Raw genomic sequence first — 23,517 nt, 5'->3', positions numbered from 1 at the left:
CACTCTTTCTAAAAAATGACTAAGAATATTCAAACTTTCCATCCAAATTTCACCAAGAAAGCTATTTTTCCCCCTAAACAGAGAACTGTGTAAATATGCTAGAGACAAAAATATAAGCAAACTACTCAACTTTGTGTTTGTGTATGGAAAGCTGCAGGCTTTTCATACACAAACACAAAGACAAACATACAAGACAACAGACAAACAAATGAGAACAAGAAATAATAATAATAAAAAAAACAATGACCTACATATCTGGTCTCCATTCGGGGAAGCTGAGTGTCGCAGACAGATGGGTAATGTGTCAGTGTTACGTGGACAAAAATGGACGCAACAAAAGAGCAAAGCAAAAAAAAAAAAACGATGAGAAATTAATGGGGTGTTAACAAAATCAACAGTAAGTGAAGCCACAGATAAATACATGAACCAACACACTCACACACACACACTTACCTGAGCTGGTTGCGGAGGGAGGATATCTCGCGGTTCATGGTCTGGCTGCTGTCAGTGAGTTCCTCCAGCTCCCTCTGCAGCTTCCTCTTCTGGGCACTGGAGCGAGAGTTCTCCTCCTCCACCTCCTCCAGCTGCCTCTTCAGCTGCTTCAGTCGGACCATCGACTTATCCAGCTGCAGGAGAAGAGCAGGGAGGAGGAAGAGGAGGGAAAGGACAGAGCGCAGCAGAGAGGTCGAGTTGACAAGAGATTGCAGGAAAAGAGAGACCAAGAAGAAGGAGCAGGGACAGATATTTAAATGGAGAGATTAGTGTGAGGACAGGAGGACCGATGGGGATCAGGAGTCAGATTAAACCTGGCAGATTATTGCAGATGATGCTTTGGGAGGAGAGTCAGTGTCTCTGCTGTGACTGAGGGATTTATATTTTGTGGTGGAACATGTTCTAATTTCACGATGAACACACAGATGCCAATGCAGGATTAGGATTAGTTTGGACTGAGCTGGATAAATCACTCATTTTAGGATGATTTTTCAACACACTGCCCTCGGACACAATTAAAGCAGCAAGCTTAGCTGACCTGATACCCATTAAATGATTATTTAATGCCCTGTTGTTGACAATGCTATTCTGAGCATACTTAGATAAATGTGACTGACCTGCACGGTGCAGTCAGGGTAATCTTAATTTTCTCACCTGCTCTCTGTACTGGTCTGCATGCCTCCTCTCATCTTCTGCCTGCATCATCACCTCCTTCAGTTTCTTTTCCGTCTTCCGCATCAGTTTGTTGGCAATTGCTCGCTCCCTGAGGGACAAACAGGGTTGTTACAATCAATGATGACTTTTTTTCCCTCGGATGTTTAGTGATTCTAAATCTGTCCGGCAGTAATTGCTTGGCCTATAACACTGAAAACCCTCATACGCCCCATGCCATGTATTTACAATCACGGCACAGTTCACATGTGTCGTTTTGTTAATAAATGTTGTAAATGTAACCTATTATCATAGGCCACTTTATTAGGTACAATTATTGAACTGCTCCTTTAGACATACACCTACTCAGCCAATCACATGGCAGCAACTGCTAAAGACCAAACTGAAATTTAGAATGGGGAAGAAAGGTGATTTAAGTGTACCAATCTCTTGATGCCTGCTTCCAGCAGGACAACTGGATACTTTCACATTCACATTCATAATTTGATTCAAGTAATCTCAAATAGGTTTTTTGAGATCATTATTCTCTAATTAACACATTTATAAAGGGCCCAATTGGGGCAGGCATAGCTCAGTAGGTAGAGTGGTCGCCCCATGATTGGAAGGTCGGGGGATTTGAATCCACTGAACGGCTACCCCTAAGCAAAGGAGCAGCACACTGCTCCCTGGTGCGCCTGCTTAGTGGCTGCCCACTGCTTCACTGAGTGAATGGGTCAAATGCAGAGAGAGTAATTTCCCCATGGGGATCAATAAAGTGTACATTATTATTATTATTAATATTCAATGTAACTAACAAATTTACTTTAAACTGATAAAGAAACTCTTAGTTTTATGTATGAAACAAGAAGCGGCCTACACCACTGAAAAATTAAACTAAGGCCTGAACCTATTCATGATTTAATACAAAGCTTCTTTCAGCATTTGGTTTTTCTAAAAGAGCCCATAAAGAGATGACCGTTCAGTGTCTCCAGTAAGTCTGTTTTCTTGTAAGTAGATTTTTCACCAACCAAAGTTAGAATCCAGTTCACTATAAATTATAGACGCTCCTTGTTAGCTAGTGGGGGCTAGCATTAGCTGACAACTACCTCTAGTCCAAACAAAAATTAAAAAAGTAAAGTAAAGGACAAAATACTAAATTGTGGACTTCAAATGGTAGCTGCAAACCAATGGGTGATTCCAAAGAGTCCTTGTCTATTTTTATGTACAGTTTGTGTTATAAAACAATTAAATTCCTGAATTCTTTTTAGCAGGTTACAGCTTTGTAAACTGGAAGATTTTTGTACTGATGCATGTGTCTGTTTCTCGTACTGTCTCTCTTGTTCCAGCTGCTCCTCCATCGTCTCAATTTTTGCCTCCAGGGCAGCGACACTCATCCTATGTTTGCCCCTTACTGCCCCCTCCATCTCCCCAAGCCGGGCCTTCAGCTCCTTGTTCTGCTTCTCCAGCTGCTCTCGAGCCGCCTCTGCTTTCTGGGCCAGAGTCCTCTCTCCCTGCAGCTGCACAGTCAGAGTCTCCACCTGCAGTTGAAATGTAGCTGTGATGAGTGTGTGCTTCAAAGTGTGTGACCGAGACACTTGTAGAGTGAACATACCTGTAGGGCTGTCTTCCGTAGTCTCTCTGTCAACAGTTCACTGTTAGTCTGCTCTTCTTCCAGCTCTTCTTCCAGCTGATTGACTCGTGCGTCCAACCTCCGCTTCTCTTCGCTCAGCACATTCCTGGACAAAGGCAATCTCAGTAACAACACCACTGGTGCACAAACCCCCCCTCAAATCAACAAAATGCATCAGAGGTAAAGTTAAACTCACTTTCCAGAACTGCTGCTGACCATCTCGTCTGCTATCTCGTCTCTCTCCTGCTGGGCCTGTCGCTTCTGCCTCTCTGATACAGCTAGCTCCTGCACAGAGACGTTCATGCAGACAGAAAAGATTGGTTAAAAATAAATGCAAGATATCTTAATATTTATATTGGATGGGGTTTTTTTGCACAGACATAGACATACATACCTCTGTAAGATGCAGGACCTCTGCTTCCAGTGTTTGGATTTTCTTTTCACTGTCTTTTGATTGGGAGATGACGTCATCTCGAGTCACCTTTGCCTCATCTAGCTCGCGCAGAACCTCCTTCATTTGACCCTGATAAGGATATTTTTAAATTAAGTACACTGACATTTACAGGAAACTGACTTTTTAAATAGGTGTGGGTACCCTGTTTTACCTGCAGCCTTCGAAGCTGCTTCATCGCCTCCTCTTTGCCACGGTTGGCTGTCTCCACCTGGGCCTCAGCTTCCTGCAGTTCTGCTTCCAGCTGCTTCTTGGATGACACAGACTGAGACCGCTGACTCCTCTCCTCCTCCAACTGGATCTCTAACTCCCTTGCCTGGGATCAAAAGAAGAACATAAACAATCTGATTAACTTGGACAAAAAGTACATACCAGAAACACCAGCACTTTCCTTTTTCATTCTCCATCCTACCTGTTTGCTCAGGGCCCTTCTCTTCTCCTCTCCCTTTTCCTCGTTGCTGCTGATCTCCCTTTCAAACTGAGCCTTAAGCGCCTGCAGGGTGACCTCCAGCCTCAGTCTTGAGTTCTCTGCCTCTGACAGCTCCTCCTCCAGCTCCTGCGTCTGAATGCGCAGGTTCTGTGCTTCTGTTTCCAAGGTCCTCCGTGTGCGCTCCAGCTCATGGACCTGACGCACAAGCATTTAAGAAATGGTGACTCACAGAGGACTGAGACAGAAATAATAAAAAAAGAGTCCCAAGGTGTACAGTCTTACATTTTTGCCCACATCGTCCTGCTGGTTCACCAGCTGCTCCATTTCTAGACGGAGCTGCTTGTTGGCTCTCTCTAGCTCTTCTTTTTGGTCCTGAGCCTCCTACACACAGAAAGACAGACGATTTACCATCACAAACACAGATGTATGAAAAACATTTATGTGCCGTCTATCAAATAATTTACCTGCAGGGCTCGGGACAGTGCTAGACATCTTGTTTCCTTCTCTCTGCTGTCTGCTTCTGCTCTGTCCCTCTCTTCTGCAAGCCGAGCACTCACCGCCTTCTCCTCTGCCAGGCACTGGGGGGGGTCAAGGAGGTAATGTTACTGCGCATAAAGACATTTGCAGCCTTTGTGCGTATGTGAGAAGCAGTGGTATGTTTCTAACCTGGTCAAATTTCTTTTGCCTTTTTTCGAGGGCCGTGCAGTTCTGCCTCTCTCTCTGCAGGGCAATGGTCATGTCCTCTATTTCCTCCCTCAGTCGCTCCCTCTGCCTCTCCACTCTTTCTTTCTCCTCCTCCTTCTGTCGCTCTCTTTGAATGGCACTGTCCAGCTCTCTCTGGAGCTTCCTGCGTATCTCATCGCCAGCTTCCACGGCACTGTTCACCTCCTCTGACTGCTTACGTAGCTCTGTCAGCTGTAGAAGTAAAACAGACACAGGGTGCATACATAAGTCATAGATATAGACAGAAAACTTTACATTTAATACTGACTGTCTGAAGGAAAGCACTTCTGTGATTTTATGAAAAATGTTAACTGATATCTTTCTAAAGCAGCAGTTTAAGAGGTAAATAAAGTCACTGCGGCCCTCAGACTTACCTGCTGGCTGTGAGTTTGGATCTGTCGGCTCAGCTCTTTGCCTCTTTCCTCCTCCTCCTCCAGTCGTTCCATCAGTCCATTCTTCTCCTCCTCCAGTGCTCGCACCCTTGAGGCAAGGGCCATCTTCTGGCGACTTTCGTCCTGTAGCAGTTCCTAAAAGAGAAGAGCAATGGTGCATATGAGGTTGTTTTTGAGTCATCAGTGGATCAAGTTCTTTTAATTTCCTACAGTCAGAGGATTTTCTTCTGGACTTTAAAGAAATAGTTACTTTTTCTTTTTTAAACATGAGGAGTCTGTAACAGTCAAAGGCTAATGTCCAAATCAAATGCAGCCTTGGTGTCTGTGTGCATTTGTTACCCTTGCATCATGCAGCTGGCTCTCCAGGCTGCTCATTTCTTTAGCGAGCCGAAGAGATTTGGAGTCAGAGGAGGACAGATTGCCGGAGAGGGACTCAATCTCACACTAAAAGAGACACATTTAGGTTAAATTCATTCAACAGAACAGAAACAGAATACTTCTTTACTGACACACCTTAAAACCACAAACCAGTAAACTGGTACCTATTCATTTGTACCTGCAGCTTGTGGATTCGCTCCTCCCTGTCCTCCCTCTCTCTGTCAGCCTGAGCCAGACGGGCGCTCAGTTCCTGTAGCTGGTTATCCGCCCTCTTACGACCCCTCTCGCTCTCTGAGCGACTCGCTTGGAGGCTTTTGAGCTCAGAGGTCAAATTCTGCCTCTCCTCCTCCAGCGCTGCCTTGGCTTTATCAAGGGACTGTCGTGCCTGAAGCAGAGCATGGGTGAGACACGGTGAGAGACTGCGCATGTCTCCATGCATGTGCATTTGAATTTTTCTGTGTTTCTCGTACTCTCTTGCCGTTGTCCAGCTGCTCCTGCAGGCTGTCTAAGGCAGCGCTGTGTTTGACTCTGACTTCTGAAAGCTGGATCTCGTGCCGGCGAGTCTCCTCTTCAACACATCGTTGGAGCTCACTTAACTCTGCTTCCCGTCGAGACCTGTGGAGTTATAAGAAGTGTGAGTTCTGGTCTGATAACAAAATCACTAAATGTAAACTTTGTTTTGTCCTCATCATCTACCTGAGCTCCTGTTGTGCAGCTGTGCTGTCCAGAGTGTCCTCTAGCTCAGTTCTCAAAGCCTCCAGCTCCTCACTCAGGTCTCGCCGTTGTTTCTCTGCTCTTTCCCGCATCCCTCGTTCATTCTCTACTTCCTCCTTCAGCTCTGACACTTGGGACAAGGCCTCCCTTAGAGACCTCTGAGCTTCAGCACGGCGTGCACCTTCTTCCTCCAACCTGAGAGATTCACAAAAAAACTTCAAAAATCCATTACAGGCTTATATTTTAGTTACTGCGTCTCTGATACTTTTCTGTGTCTCACCGGCCCTGCAGGGAGGTGATTTCTTTTTCCTTTTGAGCCAGACTGCCTCTCAGCTCAGAGGACAGCATTCCCAGGTCTGACAGCTGCTCCTGGGCCTCCATAGCTTCACTCTCCATCCTCCTTTTAAACTTCTCCTGTTCTAAGCGACCCTGCTCTTCACGCTTTAGGCGCTCTGCAAATAGCAATGGAGTAAGTTACAAATCACAGAATTTAAACAGTAAAGTTATTACAGTTGTAAATAAGCCTGCATTTCCCCATCCACCCACCAGATGTCACTAAACTCCTGTCATGCCACACCTACCTCAACTTGTTTCCACTTTCTTCATTAGTACCTGTACTTATATCTGTTCTCCAACAGTAAACTACCTTAAAACAGTTCTTGGCTGCCTTGTTCACCCTAAGTTTGAGTCATGCTCCTTGCTTTGACTGCAGAAACCCTGACACTGCAAAAAATAGACTCCTCCATTCAGTAAGGGTGCACAAAAATCAGAGTTTTGACTATTTTGTTAAATGTTCAGATATTTTTATAGAATTCTGGATTAGACAGTTAAACTTCAGACTGTGATTTAAACCATTCTGTTGGAGTTATTTTACTGTCAAGTAGCTGAATTTGGGCTTAAGAGAGAAAAGGATAGTGCATCTATAAGGTGCCTGAACAGAGGGAGGTATGTTTGTCAAAACAAACCAGTGAGTGACAGAAATAAATCATTACTTTCTGATTGTTGCACATCAGTTACACTGTACAGCACTAATAAATACAAAAACCCCTCCGCACTACCATCTGGGATGGTGTTGCATTCCTGTAACTGGGAAGCAGGCTGCACCTTCAGCAGACCTGACACGTGTAACTGCAGCTCTTGACAGACGAGTAGACTAATTCGTCAAATCTTTGAGATCAAACAGGAATTTTTTTTACCTGCCTGAAAGATTCTTGCAGGTGTAAAAGCTCTGGACATATTTACTTTCAAATAAGTCTTCCGCATGTTGTTTTCGATCTAAGTACAAATGGAGCTCTTGATTTTAAAGCTTCATGCAGCGACATATGATCTCTGTCTGTCTGTCTGTCTGTCTGTCTGTCTGTCTATCTATGGGCATGTGACGGGACTCCAGCATCCATTCCTGCTGGGACACCTGCTTCTTGAATACATAAATGTCAACCTTAGTGTGATTACTTGTGTGGAAACAAATTTGTGTGAAGGTCAAAATTCGTTTAGCATAGTTACCCTCCAAGTCAGCGATGACAGCTTCCTGTTTGTTCTTGAGCTTGTTCAAACTTTTTGTCTTTTCCTCTTCTTCAGTGAGCTGGTCGGTGACCTCATTCAGACGCTCCTCCAGCTGTTTCTTTTCCTGCTCAGAGAGAAACGATGATGCGTGAAACATTTTTTTATTAGTAACTGTGCAGGAATAATTGCTTTCAAGTAGCAACCCTTCCTGACCCATTTTACCTCATTGCAATCCCAGTCTCATCATGTTGAATGAAGCCAACATAATGAAGAAAAATGTAAGTGTGCAACTGTAATTGTATTGCTGTAATGCTTGGGTTTGCTATTAAGGTTGTGAAACAACCTTTTTTTCATTGCTTGACAAAATTTAATGTGACGCTCACCTTGCCGAGTCGGTCTCTTTGCTCTACTGCAGTGACCAGGTCCGTCTCCAGACTCTTTACTTTGGTCTCCAGGGTAACCTTCTCCAGCAGGAGGCGTTGTCTGGCGCTTTCCTCCTCCTCTAACTGCTCTTCTAGGTCCTGACAAAACCAGAGAAAGCAATGTCAAGGTAAGCTTGTTTTAATGTCAATTTACAATCATTCTTACAAAGTTTTGACATAAAAAGACAGCAACTTTATAACCTGTATATTCTGCTGCATTTTCTTCTTCTCATTGGCCAGTTGCACACCCCTCTCCTCCTCTTCCTCCAGTCGAGTCTCCAGCTCGCCCAGAACCTCCTCCAGCTCCTGTTTCCGACTGGCTAACCTGGCCCTCATCTCCTCCGCCTCTGCAAACAGCTCTGCCTCTGCTTGCAGCTGGTCAGCCAGCACTGCCTTTTCCTCTATCAGCTACAATGTGACAGAAACGGAGGAGTGGTGATGAGTGAGGCCCCGACTGACAGTAAGACAGGCAAAGACAAAACTGTGGTGGATAGGAAGCACAATGAGGATGAGGTTTGTTTACCTGAACGTGCTTCCTGTCCAGCTCTGTGTAGTCCTGCTCCGCTCGGGTGAGTTGTTCTTTGGCTTTTTGTAGCGCTGCTTCCCGGGTTTGGATCTCCTCATCCTGTCGTGTCACCTGCAGCAAGGGCTTCACCTGTTTGGGTGAGATGAAAGGGGTAAATATAAAGAATATTCCCAATGTTACAAGGTTTTCTACTCTCACACTGCCTTGCCTTTAGTTGTATATTATGTTTAATGTGGGTTGCATTTCATGTCTATGTTGAGAAGTTTGCACAGCACCTTAGTAAATAGTCGCCACCACTGCCAGTTCCTGAGTTTGAGGTAAGCAGCACAGTTCCGCTGCATCACCCTCAGAGCACTAAGCTGCTGTTGCTTCTTCAAAAAGGCTCTGAAAGCAATAAAACAAACAAAATGCATCAATGAGAATCACATTTTTATTTAATATTGCACAGTGTCTAGAATTAGAGGTATTAACACGTGCTGTATTCACCTGAAAAGGTGCTGCAATATTGAGTAATATCAGCAGGTGTTTGACAGGGTTAACAAACAACTTTCAAATTATTGGTAATGAGTTTTGGTCCATATAACTATGTTTTACCCTGTTCTCCAACACACCTTCCACATATTTACTTTGCTGTTTTAGGATATCACTAACATCGTGAAGTTTATTAATAAACGTCATTATTGGGGAGACTTTTTCGGGACATGGAAACTTTTAGACTAAAAATTAAGTCTTGTTATTCTTTAATAAATCTTTAAACAATAGATTATGTAAAACAACTGAAACTTATTTTGTGTCTTAAATGTATGACAGAAATGTACCTGACACCAGATTAATCAAATGACGTATAACAATGAATAGACTTTTTTCCATTTAGTCACCAGTGTAAACATATAACCATAATGAATTATGTAATTCAGGCTTTGCCAAATACCTTTCAAAACTGTTGCAACACCTGAGTCACTGATAGGGGCTGACAAATTGTTAAATATTAATGCTCCTTTAAGAGTGAAATACAAAACTGCCAACTGCACAGATACTAGCGCTGCAGAGAAACCTCACCCGTACTACATGTTTATCGTCCTCCATCTCTTTTACCTCAGGTAGCAAAAAAGGCTGTTAAACTGACCAATAACTAAAGTAACATGAATTTCATCTTATTCAAATTCAAATTCAAATTTTATTTGTCACGTACACAGTCATACACAGTACGATATGTAGTGAAATGCTTGGACAACTGCTCGTGACCTAAAGAAAACAAAAAAGGAAAGGCTATGAATAAGATAGGAAATAAATATGAAAAATTAAAAAGGGTAAATTTAACTAGGAAGGAATAAAATATAAATTAAGGTTAAAAATGAAATAACTGTACAACACAAATTAGAATGAAGGGTAAATTTAACTGGGAAGAATAAGGTAAAATATATAAATTAAAGTTGAAAATAAAATAACTGTACAACAAAATACACAATACACAATATAGAACTATATAAGAATGTATGAAGAAATCTAAATATAAATAAATATATACACAATAACAGCAGCTGTACAAGTATTAACTGGAAATGAAGAATATAGTGACCAGTGTTGTGCAAAACCAATGTCCAGAATGTCCAGTGTGTGTGTAAGAACCATATGTGTGGGTCAGTACTGTGTGGTGGTGTGATTGAGAGACTGTATCGCCTGCGGGAAGAAGCTCCTCCTCAGTCTCTCTGTGTTGGTCTTCAGGGAGCGGAATCGCTTTCCTGACCTCAACAGAGAGAACAGTCTGTTGTTGGGATGGCTGAGGTCCTTCACGATCTTCCTGGCCTTGGTCCAGCACCGCCTGCTGTAGATTGAGTGCAGGTCAGGGAGCTCGGAGCGGATGGTGCGCTCAGCTGACCGCACAACCCTCTGTAGAGCTCATCTGTCCTGCATGGTGCTGTTCCCGAACCAGGTTAAGATGTTTCCCGCCAGGATGCTCTCTATGGTGCAGGAGTAAAAGTTCCTGAGCACCTTGGAGGGCAGTTGGAAGTCTCTCAAGCGTCTGAGGTGGTAGAGACGCTGTCGGGCCTTTTTCACCACGGTGTTGATGTGACAGGACCATGACAGGTCCTGCGTGATGTGAACTCCGAGGTATTTGAAGCTGTCCACTCTCTCCACTGGGCACTCGTTGATGACAGGGGTCTGGTAGTTCCTCTCCTGCTTAGTGCTGAAGTCCACTATCAGCTCCTTTGTCTTACTGACGTTTAGAAGGAGGTTGTTCCTCTGGCACCAGTTCTCCAGATTCCTAATCTCCTTCACGTAGGCCGTCTCGTTGTTATCAGAGATCAGGCCCACCACGACGGTGTCGTCAGCAAACTTGATGATGGTGGTGGAGCTGGTAGTGGCCACACAGTCATATGTGTACAAAGAGTACAGCAGGGGGCTCAGAACACACCCCTGGGGGGCTCCAGTGCTGAGAGTGGTGGAGGCTGAGACATGTCCGCCCATCCTTACTGCCTGTGGTCTGCCAGTTAGGAAGTTGGAGATCCACTGACACATAGATGAGCTGAGTCCCAGATGCTCCAGCTTGGTGGTGAGTGTGGAGGGAATTATGGTATTAAATGCAGAGCTGTAGTCTATGAAGAGCATTTTAACATAATTCCCCCTTCTAGTGTCCAAGTGAGTGAGTGATGTGTGGAGGAGATGAGAGATGGCATCGTCTGTGGAACGATTTGGACGGTAAGCGAACTGTAGTGGGTCCAGTGTGTCTGGTAGTGAAGAAATGATGAAGTCTCTGACCAGGCGTTCAAAGCACTTCATCACTACTGAGGTGAGGGCTACAGGGCGATAGTCATTGAGAGAAGCAGGGTGGGGTTTCTTCGGGACAGGAACAATGATGGACTCTTTGAAGCATGTGGGGATCACCGACTGAGATAAAGAGATGTTGAATATCTCAGTGAACACAGGAGCTAGCTGGTATGCGCAGTCTCTTAGGATACGACCTGGGATGCCGTCTGGTCCTGCTGCTTTCCTGGTGTTCACTCTCTTGAAGGCTCTCCTTACTTCATGCTCGGAGATGACGAGCACGTTTCCGGTACTGGCAGTATCTTCCTGTCTGCAGCCGTTAACGCCGCTAACACTAGCATTGTTGGAGTCCTTAGCTGCAGCCTCGAAGCGAGCATAGAAAGTGTTCAGCTCGTCTGCCAAAGTCACGGCCGCGTTCGTCATACCAGTTGTTGGTGTTTTATAGTCCGTTATTGTCCTTAGTCCCCGCCACAGGCTCCTAGAGTCACTCTGTTGGAGTTGTGACTCTAGTTTCCTCCCGTAGCGCTGCTTCGCCTCTTTCACCGCCCTCCGCACGTTATATGACGCGGCTTTGTACGGGTCCATGTCCCCCGTCATGAGTCCCGTGTTGTAGGCAGCGGTGCGGGATCTCAGAGCGTCGCGGATGGTTTTATCCACCCACGGCTTCTGGTTGGGAAACGTTGTGATAGTCTTTGTCTCCACGGTATCATCCGCTAGTTTCCCGATGAATCCCACAACCGCTTCCGTAAACACGTTGACGTCATCGTCGGAGCTGTTTCTGAACATGCCCCAGTCTGCGTCATCGAGTGCGTCCTGTAACGCGGCCACCGATTGATCCGTCCAGCGCGCGACCTTCCTCTGAACCGGAACTTCCTGTTTCAGCCTTTGTTTGTATTTTGGCATGAGGAAGATGGCGGCGTGATCAGATTTGCCAAACGGGGGGCGGGATTGTGCCTTGTAGCCGTCCTTCCATTTATATTTTATATTGAATTTATATATAAAAGACATTAAAAACTAATGAGATGCCTATAATAGTTCTCTATTAGTAATTAGTCTTACTTGCGTGAGAGAAAGCCTCTGGCAGCGCTCTGGAAGCGTATGATGGTATCAGTTATCTTTAGGTCTCTTTCTTCTTCCAGGTGAGCTAGGACTCCAGCTCTGAAGAAGACTTTACTCTGACCCACCCTGAACAGGTTTTTATCCAGCTCTAAAGCACTGATCTAGAAGAGCAGCAGGGGAGTTGGTCAAGCTTCTATCTGAACAACTGTATGTAATGCTGTGAAGTTTTAGCTGCTTGAAAGTTACATACCATGAGTTCTGATGCCTGTTTGCCATCCATGAAGGTGCGAGGAATGGCATTAGGGGTTAGGATCTCATATCTGGAAGACAAATGATAAATGTGCGATTGAGTGAATGATACGATGAGCAGAAAGGTCTACTGGCAGGTGCCATAAAAGATTCTTAAAGTGGCATGAAGTGTGTGCGTGTAGTTCACACTTCACGAATCAAAAAGACCATCACAAATACGCACCTCTGTCTGAACTCCTGGAACGGGATGCGGTTAGGGAATCCTTGTCTGCATATACGGATGCCCTCCAAAACACCATTACATCTCAGCTGGTCTAAAACCAGGTGAGGGGAAAGCTTACCGGCCTGAAGAAAAGTAAATGGGTAAAGAGTCAGCAGAAAGAAGGCTATTATCTCTTCTCACTAGTTCATCCTGACCGCCTGCCTCACCCTCTTCTCGTGGTTGGGGATAATGCAGCGGAGGAAGTTAGGGTTGGTGTTCCTCAGTGTGGCCATCAGCTTGGTAAGAGACTCCTTGTAAAGCTGCCCAACAGTTCTAAACATTCCTTTCTTCGTCTTCAGTCCTGCTGCTCCAAATGTGACCGGCGCGCTGCTCTCTCCTGACGACACCTGGTCCAGACCCACAATCCTGTCCACTAGAAGGAAACAGAGCACAGGGTCTCACTTTTGGCAGAAATGATCAATTAGCTGAAGTTAAAAATAAATAAATAAAAAAGCATGATTTGGCATTTCATGAGTGAGTGAACAGGTTAATGCTATTACACAATAGCAACAACACCTGGTTTCATATCTCCCATCAAGCTCTGGACAGAAATAATATATGAGATGGATTTCGGCCATCATTAGTTTTTAAAACTAGAACCATAGCATCTATTTCCACAGCCAGTACACACGCACACACGCACACACACACTTAATACAGTGCATGAGTTTCACAGGTAATGTTTTTCAAGCTCAACCTGTCAACTTTGGACATGTCTGCACAGGCAAAGCTGCAGATCTGCCTGAAAAGACTGATGGTTTATTTTGTTAAGTGTATGAAGCTAATTTCATACACAGGAGTAAAAAGTAGAAAGAACAGAGAGGCCAGTATCACCACTCAGATCAATATGCTCCAGTTCATCAGATGTGATCTAAACTAAAAAAACACACTGATCACTGATGACTAAAGCTAAAGGTCTACACTGGTTAAACCATGCTATGCTATTTACATGTCAATACTCTAAAGCAACATGTTGCGTCTCTAAAGCTGATTCAGGATCACATTTCTGCACGCAAGTACGCTTTCATTTTTTTTGTTTAGAGACCATGCACGTTAATTAACATGACTATAAATGTGTCCGGGCCAACCAATTACTCATTTTAAATTATTGAATTGAATTCAATAGAGCTCTTCTAGTTACAGGCAGACACTCTAAGGTGATCCTGAATGTGGCTTTTGTGACAAATGAAGTGAAACTTCTACAGACAAGAATCACTACGAGAATTACTATCAGTGAAGAAATGTGTCACCACAGAGTTACGGCACTTGTACTGAAGGCCAAAAACGTGGTGAAAGAGAAATTAGAGAGCAACACAACAGCACAGAGACAACATGATACAACACAACACTACCACAAAAACATCAACTAAAAAGAGGGGAAATGGCAGAAAAAGCAATAAAGACAACAAAAACTGGGCAGCCAGCAAACAACAGTGGCCGGAGGGAGGATTGTAAGGAGGTACAAAAACCTACTGTCTGCGCCATTAGTCTGCAGTGTGGCATAGGAGTCAAAGAAGTACACACGAGGAAGAGTTTGAATGTCTGATCGGGAAGCATCAGGAGACCACAGGGAGCAAGATCATAGGAAAGGAAAGGAGCCCAAAAGGGATAAAGAGCAGGCAAAAGAGGAGAAGACAAGAAGGAGACAGAACAGAAGAAAGCGAGAAAGAAACAGCATGTAAGAGAGGAGAGAAATGTAGTAACGTTAATAAATTTTTGCACCAGAATAGCTTAAATATTTATAACTGGCACAGTTGCAAAAAATGCTGAAGTTTTCAATACAAAATCTGTAAAGGCAGCATTTAGAAAGTGTGTGAAACAGAAAGTCTCACCCTCTTTCCAAAGCTCTGAGACAAAATGATCAGACGACTGGTGGAGAAGAGACGCCACATTGTCGTTCAGGGGATCCATGTTCTTCACTAACCAATCATTTGCCTTGTAGTCCACCTGTGGAAGGAGAGGTCACATGGTAGAAATCAAAGCTGAGACAGATCATCACTGAAAGTCAAAACGTGGGTTGCCTAAATTTGAAAGGATAGATTAAAGAAAAACAAAAGTCAAGGGATACCTTTCCAGCGTAGTGAATAATGGAGAAGTCAGCTTCCCCACGTGGCTGCTTTGATTTGAAGAATTTTGGATGGCTGCCTTGCTCAGCAGACAGCTTCTCCACAAATGAGCGATCTGTGGCCCGAGGGAACCAGCACTCTTCATCAAGAAGAGCCAGAACACCAGGTGCGTTGGCCTGACATGAATAGAGGGGAAATTATTAGCAAAATGTGGATTTCCTCATTCAAAATGACAAAATATTAAAGAATTATTTGATGCTGTTTGCTTGTATTAGTTAATCAGTGGGCTCGTTCACAATATGCACTTTATTTAACTATAAATAAACAATCCGTTGTCCCATCTGTATGGAAAACACATATCAGTTATCAGCATCTAGTCTCATCTCATGAAAAGTAAAAATGTGTTTTAGTATGCATGTACTGGTCTCTCGATGAGGTCAATGCAGGGCTGTAAGTCCAGGCCAAAGTCAATAAAGTTCCACTCGATGCCCTCTCGCTGGTACTCCTCCTGCTCCAGGATGAACATGGTGTGGTTGAAGAGCTGCTGCAGCTTCTCGTTGGTGTAGTTGATGCACAGCTGCTCAAAGGAGTTGAGCTGCATAGGATCGGTTTAGAAAAGCAAACAAAGATAGAAAAATTCATGTTATGTACACTGAAAAAGTACAGGTACATTGTTGGATTTGTAAAGACATAAAACTGTATATAATTCACACCACTGCACATCTGTAATGCTGTTTTATTCTCCACAAAAAATACAAATATAATGCTAGAAATATCCCTTAATGTTACATGTTTCACTTAATTACAGACAATTTATTATATTTTGAGAACAAAGTCATCCTCTGTGCTAGATTGGGTTAAACTTCTCACTATACTGCATCATCACATGAACACACCTGGAAGATCTCAAATCCAGCGATATCAAGGATGCCTATGAAGGAGGCTCCCTGTCTCTGTCTGCGATCCAGAGCTCTGTTGATCCTGTGGACCAGCCATCTGAACAGACGCTCGTATGTTGCCTTTGCCAGGGCCTCCACAGCAAAGTCAGCCTAGGAGAAAATGTATGTATAGTCACACTCCACAGGGACAAATGTTTGTTTATGTATGAGCATGTGTGCCTTTTTTGCATATAAGATCTTACTTGTTCTTTAGTCTGGGCTTTCTGCACATACTCTCGGCCTACTTTGATCCTTGGGGTGAGGATGGCCCGAGTGAACTCCAGCACATTGATGCCCAGCAGATGGCAGAGTTTCTGAGCAGCTGTGTTATCAGGCATGGACGCCTGGTCATGGTTCTTCTCCTTCATGAAGGATATATTCCCGAACTGGAGCACAGCAGAGATCACCTTCAGCATGGCTGCAGAGAAGTAAGACAGGGAAGAGGAAGGTGATTCATAGCAAGGATTGAAGACACAAAATACCCAATTTTTTTCCCCGCCTCTGTTCTCTTACACATCGACTCCTCGGGGTTGAAGCCCATAATAGCCATGGAGTCCATAGTCTGGGTGAAATTCTCTGAATCGCTCTGACCAGGAACAGGTATCGAGCCTCCACTGAGAAAGCGATACTGATCAGCAGTTCCTAAGAGCAAGTCCGCTAGAGACATAAAATACAGCAAGTTTTAGACACAGTTTACTAGTCGGTTTTGCAAAAATAGCATATATGTTTTATAATGACACTTGTATTCACCTCGAGTTTCCTCTGACGCTCCACATAACAACTGGTAAAAGATGTGGAAAGTCCTCTCATCCTTGGCCTGACGGGTGGCCCGAGACTTTTCAAGGAGGTCTGAATTTATATAGTTATGGATATGTGCAACCATTTTAAAGTTGTTTCTAGTATGGTACACAGGTAAACCCTTAAATGCTTTCCAAATGAACACGGACAAGCAAGCATTCAAGTAAAAATTCAGAAAGACCGTCTGCCTTCTCACTCCCCTTTGCTGTAAAGGCAGGAGGAAGTGCAGTTTCACAAAGTAAGCAGAAAGATACAGGTTTCAATGTTGGCACCAACAATGTATCCCGCCACGTCAAAATTGATACGAATGAATTTACCCTGAAAAAGCAGGAGAGGTGGCTCATGTTTCAGTTCATTTCTTTTTATACTGACGGCAGAACTTTATCTATCCGATTAATGAATCTAGTCAACTCTTACAAATCTAGAGGAGTTATCGTTCTTGACAGTCTTTGCGTTGCCGAAGGCCTCCAGTATAGGGTTGGCCTGCAGCAGCTGTCTCTCCAGCTCACCCTGTGAAACAGAGGAGACGTCTGATCAGACAAAACTACAGACATGACAGCTTCACAGAAAGACTTCTATGGTGGCCTCTAGACTAAAATGCACACGTTAACACTGCTCTGCTGAGAGGAACTAACGATCTGTTATGTAAAATACAAAAAAATACATGACTCAGTCTTGAAGAGCAGTGACACATACTGATGCATTTTAGGGCCCAATATAGCATCCAACACACTCCCCATTCCCCGTCACAAGAACAAATGATTCTCAACATAATTTAAATACTTGTCTCTCATTAGCAATCCGTGATAAGGGGATCAATTATGTTGCACATTTGCTTTTCATATGTTTAATAACTTCCTTTTTGAAACCTTTTTATTGATTTTTAAAATCAATAAAGGGCTACTATCGACTTGGTTGAGAAGCACTGTTACACAGCGAGATGTGAAGCTACATATTGGCTGATTCAAGCTCGCTGCAATGCATTATTGCAGTTGTCGCACTGCCGATGCAGCAGCTGACGATGCAGCAGCAGCCAGCAATGAGCATCAAAGGAGGTAGTTACAGGAGATGGTTTTATGGCAAAAACTATCAAAGAATGCCAGTCAGTCAACACAAAAGGCAGACGCACACAGAGAGAGCAAGAGGCCAGCCCTTTGATAGCGACAAAACACAGAGCAAACAATGTGTGCACTGCACACATTAACAAAGCCATATAGTTGAGTATGTACACTTCAAACGCTGTACACACAAACAGCTGCAACAACACACCCGCTCCCACATCATTCAATTGCATCATGTTCAGTTTGTGTTATTAAAACCACATCTACAGCAGAAACACTTTGCAACCACCTGCCCGCTGAGTATAACAGTAGAGACTGAACTAACTACCAGAACTAAAGACCCACAAGACCACGGGTTATTCAGATGAAAGTCAGAAAGAAGGAAGATATGATTCTCACTATGAAGCAAGACAATCATATCAGGTCCTGTAAATATTCTACAGGAAGAGTTTCACTTTTAAAAAAGGACTCCCCATAAATAAAAACCCAAGTTTTCTAAATATTTCATACTCACATATTGCATACTCTGGTGAATTGTGTGTGGAAAAAAAATGAAGTTTTAAGGGGGAGGAGATTGGGTGGATGGACAAACATGTGGATTGGATAAACAAACAAACAATAAAAAGACAAATAAGACAAATAAGACAACAATCATAACAACAAACAAAAGAACAGAAACAGTCTAAATCGAATATACTGTCTAGGGCTTCACTGTTAATGAGCAACAATATCAGCATGACAGTTCAATGGTTTAAGGTTACTCTGCTTTGAGTTAGTTGGAGTTCATTAGGCAGAAATCAGGGCAGGAGAAAAGCAAAAGTAAGGACAGGGCAGCAAGACAGAGTTAACTCACCCTGTTCACTATAGTGCTGCCTCTTGTTAAGGACCTAGAGCCGTCCATCTGAACATGCAGGCAAGAGAGAAGGACAGTGCAGACGAAAGAAAATGAAGGAAAAACCAGTGCAGGAAGGAAGGTAAGAAATAATGCTCAGAATGATTCAAAGAGGAAGCCCACTCCGAGCTAAGATACAATAAACTTAACTGCACCTACAGAAAACCTGGTATGTCTTATCATATCAATTAACAGGGAAGAAGAAGATAAAGAAAGAAAAAAAAGAAAAGAAGAAGAAGAAGGAGAAGAAAAGGAGTGCTAGCTCATGAAGTTGGATGTCAACAATGCAGGAGCTAACATATGGTTTTATAAGGAAGGAAGCTGACTCGACATGATTGTTAGACACACAATGCATTTTGGAGAGTAACACTCAATATAAACACAACAGTTTAATTTACAGCTAAGCTCCACAGCCTCCCTTTAATAATCACTTAAAACACTGCAGTACATGAGTCACAGAAAGTAAGACAATCTTTTCAAGCTGTTTCAAATTAGTTTTTAGTCTTTCTACACTAACAGCCCCTGTTTTTAGACCCAAAGTTAACTGTAAGACATCAAGAGTAGCGTCAGTCTTTCTTTACATATACACCAGCTGGGCAGCATTTCACGCTTAAAACATGCAATACTCTTCCTAGATTGGTGATTTAGTGGTCGAAGACTGCCTAATACGTAAACAGCAATGTCAACCTGAAATAGTTGTAACTGGGTTTATTTAAACTGTACAGTATTTAGAGTGCAGACTGCAGTTATTGGTTTCTCACATCAATCCTTAGTTATTTCTTCACCCATTCTATCCTTCCTGTCATTCCCCTCCTGTTTTATTCCCAAGTTTCTATAAAGCCTTTCTGTATGTGATGTGTTCTCCAAGCTGCTCTTCTTCTGTTCTGTTGCACCTCTGCTGTAACATACCTGCACAGCTTCCTTTTTTCTACCCAGAGTGCCACCTTTATGGGAGGAGGCAACATGAGCCAGATACTGGATGACTTTCTTAGTGTTCTCCGTTTTCCCAGCTCCGGACTCTCCTCTGAAATACAAACACAAAACTATGTAAGGAACACAGCTAATTCCCCTGTTGGCCTAAATGTTCGGTCTTCAACATATGGTCTCAATCATGAATTGGTATATATAATTTTTACAGAGAGAGAATCCACATGAACAAGTGGCCAAACGCACACTAGTCACAATAATAAACATTAGAGCCCATGCAGTGCATTCAAAGACCACAGGTCTAAACAGAAGGCAGGTGTGAAGGATATAGGCTATGCTAGTGTTGTTGCTTTTGGAAAATAATGGAGGAGAAAGGAACAAAAATAGCAGCTGTAAAAGATCTGAAAGAATCAGCCGAATTGTTCCACACACACACTTTGAGACTGACTCGAGATGAGCCTGATTTGGGAGCCTTGACAATGACAGGAAGAGTCTGGCAGGAAGAAGAGCAGGATGGTAGGATCAGAGGCAAGCAAGCAGGTAGGGTGCACACAGACAGGAGGCTGGCTATATTCACAATATGGTACTGAAGTCTTAGTCGATTTTCTGTGTTATTTTTCGCTCAATTATAGAAACTGTGTACGTAGCTACATGGAAGAATTACTAAGATGTAAATTTACTCAGCTGAGATTTTTGTTTTTTTCTTGGAAAAAATATAAAATCCCAGATAAAATCTGAAATTATCACATTTTCCTCTTCTGATCTATATAAAAGGACCAGAGTGTTTTGATTTGCACCACATTTAGTTACAAATATAAACACATGAGTGCATGCAGGCCTCAATGCATACTAATTAAAGGAAATGCACACCGAATATACAAATGCAGAAGGACTCCAGCAAACACTAGAAAATTCTCCTCCCAAATGACAAAGCATGTACACAGAGACACACTGATGGCTTGCTGCAGGCTACTCACGTGCAGAGGATTGACTGATCTTCTCTGTCTGTGGGAGAGAAAACACGTCACAAGGTCATGGGGGCGACATAAAACGCCAACCGTTCAACAACAAGTTTGGCTAAAATGAATAAAAATGAATTACATAAATGACATATGATTCCTTGAAATAACACACTGTAGATTGCTCCATGGGAGTGAAGAGGCTTTCTAAGGCATTAGCTGGCTCATGTTATATTAAACCTCCACCCCCACAAACTGGGCATAAAGTGCTGTGGAAATCCATGCAGCCAAATAAATAAATATTCTGTGTATTTGAGCCCTTTTTCTCTGCATGTCAGTCACTTCTTTTCAATAAGAGCTGTAAAGCAAAGCTGGTCACCAGCTGAACTGGTCTCTCCAGGCTGCCAAACCACTCAACACTGGTAGTCAATGGGTGGACACTGTTTGCAACATTGCTTGCATTTGCTTTTAAGATTCCCACGCGCTCAGCCTGGAGGAATTCATACTGGTCATACAGGTTGAATCACCTCGGTAACACACCTACCCTTAAAGAGGTGTGAAGTAGTAATTTCGACTAAAGAGTCTCATCTGCCCTGTTCTGTTATCTCAGGTAGTCACTCAAAGGCAGAGACATTGCTCAACCGACCCTTTCTGTCTCATTTAATAAACTCTACATGAAAGGCGGGGAGGGCATGAAAAGTATCTGTCAGTAATTGCTATTACATGTAAAGTTATGCGGTTAACCACAACGAATACACAGTTATATCACTGGATTGACTGTTCGTTAAAAGGAGTGCCACTCTTGGAAATCTCAGTTGTAAAAATACCATCCCGTATATTTGTTTTAACTTTTCAGGCTTTTGATAAAAGCCAGGAATATACCACACCTTGAAACAGTATTCACAATGTGGCTTAGTGATCAAAGATCACGGAACATGTACAGGGTCAGAGTTAACTAAGGGTTAGAGGTCACAGACAGTACTAAGTACCTTGCAGCATGCTGCGATAAGCAGCCTCTGATATGGCGTAGATGTGAGGGGGCATCTCGTGGCGTTTCTTGCCTCGGTACATTTCCACAATGGATTCTGTGTAGATTGGCAGGTTCTTGTATGGGTTCACAACCACACAGAAAAGCCCTGAATATGTCTAGAAGAAAACACACACAGGAGAGAGAGATTCACACTGACCTAATTTTGCGTGGGGGATGTCAATCCCAGCAGAATATAACTGTCTTACCTCTCATAGTCCTATTCTTTATACTCTATAATTCAAAAATACAACTTTATGAAGAAGATAGTGAGTTTAATGACTGTTTTTCAAAATCTGCAACTTTTCTGACCTCTGACACACTTAATACAAGTAATTTAGGCCAGACTGCAGTAGACTGACAAAAATTACATGTTCTGTGGGCGGCCTGTGTAAAATCTGCAGTATCACGATCTCATTAAACTGTTGCTTTAGCAGAAAGCACAGAAGGGAGGCAACAGTGCTGCCAAGATTGTATAGAGCATCCTGGGTTACATATTAATGCACAGGATTGTGCACAGAAGGATTGATTTTAAAAATTCAAAGAAAAATTGCACCTCTTGTAAACACAGTCAGTGATGACACACAGTGTGTCAACACCAATAAAGCTCCCATGATGATTGCTGCATAAATGAAAGTCATGAAAGCCCCCCACACCTATCTTATCCAATAGTATGATACACCCTTCAAAGCTATTCCAACAATCTCTCTGCGTTCCTGACTTTCCACCTCTTATTTAGCATCCTCCATTATTTACACATCATTAACAGGAAGCTCTGCATTTAATCGAGTCAATTTTCTTTATGTTATTTCACTTTAAATGCCACTTCACTGATATCTTACATCTGCACCCCCCCCCCTTTTTTTTCCAGCAGAAACTGAAGATGCCCCCATAGCTGCCCCACACCCACACAACAACTTCGTAAACTGACTCCACACAAGCTGAAATGCATCTCTTACCGATGCATATCAGCTTACACAAGAGATCCCACTGCACTTCACATGTACACAACATCCAGGACTTCACGTGTCCAGCGACTGCTTCCTCTTGCTCATGCATGTGTGTACAGTGTGAGCTGTGGTTGGTGCACTCACATAGATCAGGCCAGAGTAGTATCTCTCTCTCAGGTTGTGCAGCACCGACGCTTCATTGAGGCAGGTGAGGTCGGCCATGTCCTCCACTTTGCTGAAGCGCGGAGGGTTCATACGCTGCACCTCCTCCCTGGACAAGGTCACCCGCCGCTGGCTGTCTGTCAGCTCCACCTCCACCTCATCACCGCGCTCCTCTCGGATGCTGGCAGACTGGATTTAATAGAAAAACATTGAGGAGTTTTCACCTCGTAACTGAGAACAAAATGAAACTTGTTTAATAAAAGGATTTTTGGGCAGACTGTTGGATCACAACGATGCTATGAAGATGCTACTTGGCAGACTCAAAATCACTCAGAACAGCTTTCCAAACAGATGACACTTATAATAAATGTATCTTTGACTTAAAAAACAAACGAACTGTTAAACAGTTTCCTGTATCAAGCATATTAAGCTGTATAGTTCTATTCAGCTTAGAGGAGAACAGAAAGCCTGCACATCAGGTCGAACTTCATTCACATAACTTGAAGTTTGCTAAAGAAAACTGCCAAAATGAATGCACACATTTACTACACCTCAGAAGAAGAAAAAACTCCTACCCACATTTAAAATACAGCAAACATTGTAACTATATTTAAAAAGAAATGTTTGTCAGAATGGGACCAAGTGTGGTTTGGAGCATGAGTGTCATTACATTTGACAGCATGACGAGAATAGACGGTGACAGATGAGGACAGAGACGACCTCCTTTGTCACGCTGCTGATCTCGTGCTTGTTGGACAGGAAGTACTGATCTCAAGCTCTGACCATGTTGCAGGACCCTGCTCTGCTGCATTTTATTCTCTCCACTACTTGATATGCACAACACGCAAAATGTGTGTGTGTTTGTGCGTGTTTGCATTCATGTGGGTGAATGTTAGTCACACTGAACTACCAGCTAAGAATATGAAACTAGATGACAGTGTGCATGCCTTTCTGTGTGTGTGTGTGTGTGTGTGTGTGTGTGTGTGTGTGTGTGTGTGTGTGTGTGCTTGATCATGATTGTAAAATGAAGTCAGTGTCTCTGCAAAGGCCTCTTTAACATTGGGAGGCTGAAGGAGCGTATTGTTCTAT

The 23,517-nt window shown here is 43.2% G+C and overlaps 1 protein-coding gene across 8 annotated transcripts in view; it reads right to left on the bottom strand.

Moving 5' to 3' along the window:
• myh14 (myosin, heavy chain 14, non-muscle) overlaps positions 1 to 23,517 on the bottom strand; it is a 33,453-nt gene that overhangs the window by 4,847 nt on the left and 5,089 nt on the right. The window contains exons 3-45 of one of the 8 annotated variants that reach the window (XM_004541198.6): positions 22,411 to 22,617; positions 21,279 to 21,435; positions 20,308 to 20,335; positions 19,313 to 19,427; positions 18,365 to 18,412; positions 18,026 to 18,037; positions 16,868 to 16,960; positions 16,705 to 16,768; positions 16,403 to 16,501; positions 16,166 to 16,309; positions 15,856 to 16,070; positions 15,611 to 15,763; positions 15,136 to 15,309; positions 14,717 to 14,890; positions 14,481 to 14,595; positions 14,122 to 14,190; positions 12,816 to 13,021; positions 12,610 to 12,731; positions 12,388 to 12,457; positions 12,138 to 12,298; positions 8,588 to 8,696; positions 8,310 to 8,441; positions 7,988 to 8,194; positions 7,748 to 7,885; positions 7,365 to 7,488; positions 6,142 to 6,313; positions 5,844 to 6,056; positions 5,618 to 5,762; positions 5,326 to 5,532; positions 5,109 to 5,213; positions 4,752 to 4,904; positions 4,321 to 4,569; positions 4,119 to 4,232; positions 3,937 to 4,035; positions 3,637 to 3,849; positions 3,379 to 3,540; positions 3,168 to 3,296; positions 2,970 to 3,058; positions 2,756 to 2,879; positions 2,473 to 2,681; positions 1,147 to 1,255; positions 454 to 626; positions 248 to 275 (exon numbers count right to left, since the gene is read on the bottom strand). In XM_004541198.6, the coding sequence (XP_004541255.3) occupies positions 248 to 275; positions 454 to 626; positions 1,147 to 1,255; positions 2,473 to 2,681; positions 2,756 to 2,879; positions 2,970 to 3,058; positions 3,168 to 3,296; positions 3,379 to 3,540; positions 3,637 to 3,849; positions 3,937 to 4,035; positions 4,119 to 4,232; positions 4,321 to 4,569; positions 4,752 to 4,904; positions 5,109 to 5,213; positions 5,326 to 5,532; positions 5,618 to 5,762; positions 5,844 to 6,056; positions 6,142 to 6,313; positions 7,365 to 7,488; positions 7,748 to 7,885; positions 7,988 to 8,194; positions 8,310 to 8,441; positions 8,588 to 8,696; positions 12,138 to 12,298; positions 12,388 to 12,457; positions 12,610 to 12,731; positions 12,816 to 13,021; positions 14,122 to 14,190; positions 14,481 to 14,595; positions 14,717 to 14,890; positions 15,136 to 15,309; positions 15,611 to 15,763; positions 15,856 to 16,070; positions 16,166 to 16,309; positions 16,403 to 16,501; positions 16,705 to 16,768; positions 16,868 to 16,960; positions 18,026 to 18,037; positions 18,365 to 18,412; positions 19,313 to 19,427; positions 20,308 to 20,335; positions 21,279 to 21,435; positions 22,411 to 22,617 (5,829 nt within the window). The remainder of the gene's footprint in view (positions 1 to 247; positions 276 to 453; positions 627 to 1,146; positions 1,256 to 2,472; positions 2,682 to 2,755; positions 2,880 to 2,969; positions 3,059 to 3,167; positions 3,297 to 3,378; positions 3,541 to 3,636; positions 3,850 to 3,936; positions 4,036 to 4,118; positions 4,233 to 4,320; positions 4,570 to 4,751; positions 4,905 to 5,108; positions 5,214 to 5,325; positions 5,533 to 5,617; positions 5,763 to 5,843; positions 6,057 to 6,141; positions 6,314 to 7,364; positions 7,489 to 7,747; positions 7,886 to 7,987; positions 8,195 to 8,309; positions 8,442 to 8,587; positions 8,697 to 12,137; positions 12,299 to 12,387; positions 12,458 to 12,609; positions 12,732 to 12,815; positions 13,022 to 14,121; positions 14,191 to 14,480; positions 14,596 to 14,716; positions 14,891 to 15,135; positions 15,310 to 15,610; positions 15,764 to 15,855; positions 16,071 to 16,165; positions 16,310 to 16,402; positions 16,502 to 16,704; positions 16,769 to 16,867; positions 16,961 to 18,025; positions 18,038 to 18,364; positions 18,413 to 19,312; positions 19,428 to 20,307; positions 20,336 to 21,278; positions 21,436 to 22,410; positions 22,618 to 23,517) is intronic. The other 7 variants (XM_004541192.5, XM_004541194.6, XM_004541193.6 and 4 more) reach the window with 7 other exon arrangements.

Source organism: Maylandia zebra, linkage group LG11, assembly GCF_041146795.1.
Source record: "Maylandia zebra isolate NMK-2024a linkage group LG11, Mzebra_GT3a, whole genome shotgun sequence".
NCBI lineage: Eukaryota > Metazoa > Chordata > Actinopteri > Cichliformes > Cichlidae > Maylandia > Maylandia zebra.
The sequence above is the reverse complement of the archived record's forward strand: the minus strand, read 5'-3'. Positions and strand labels throughout refer to the sequence as shown.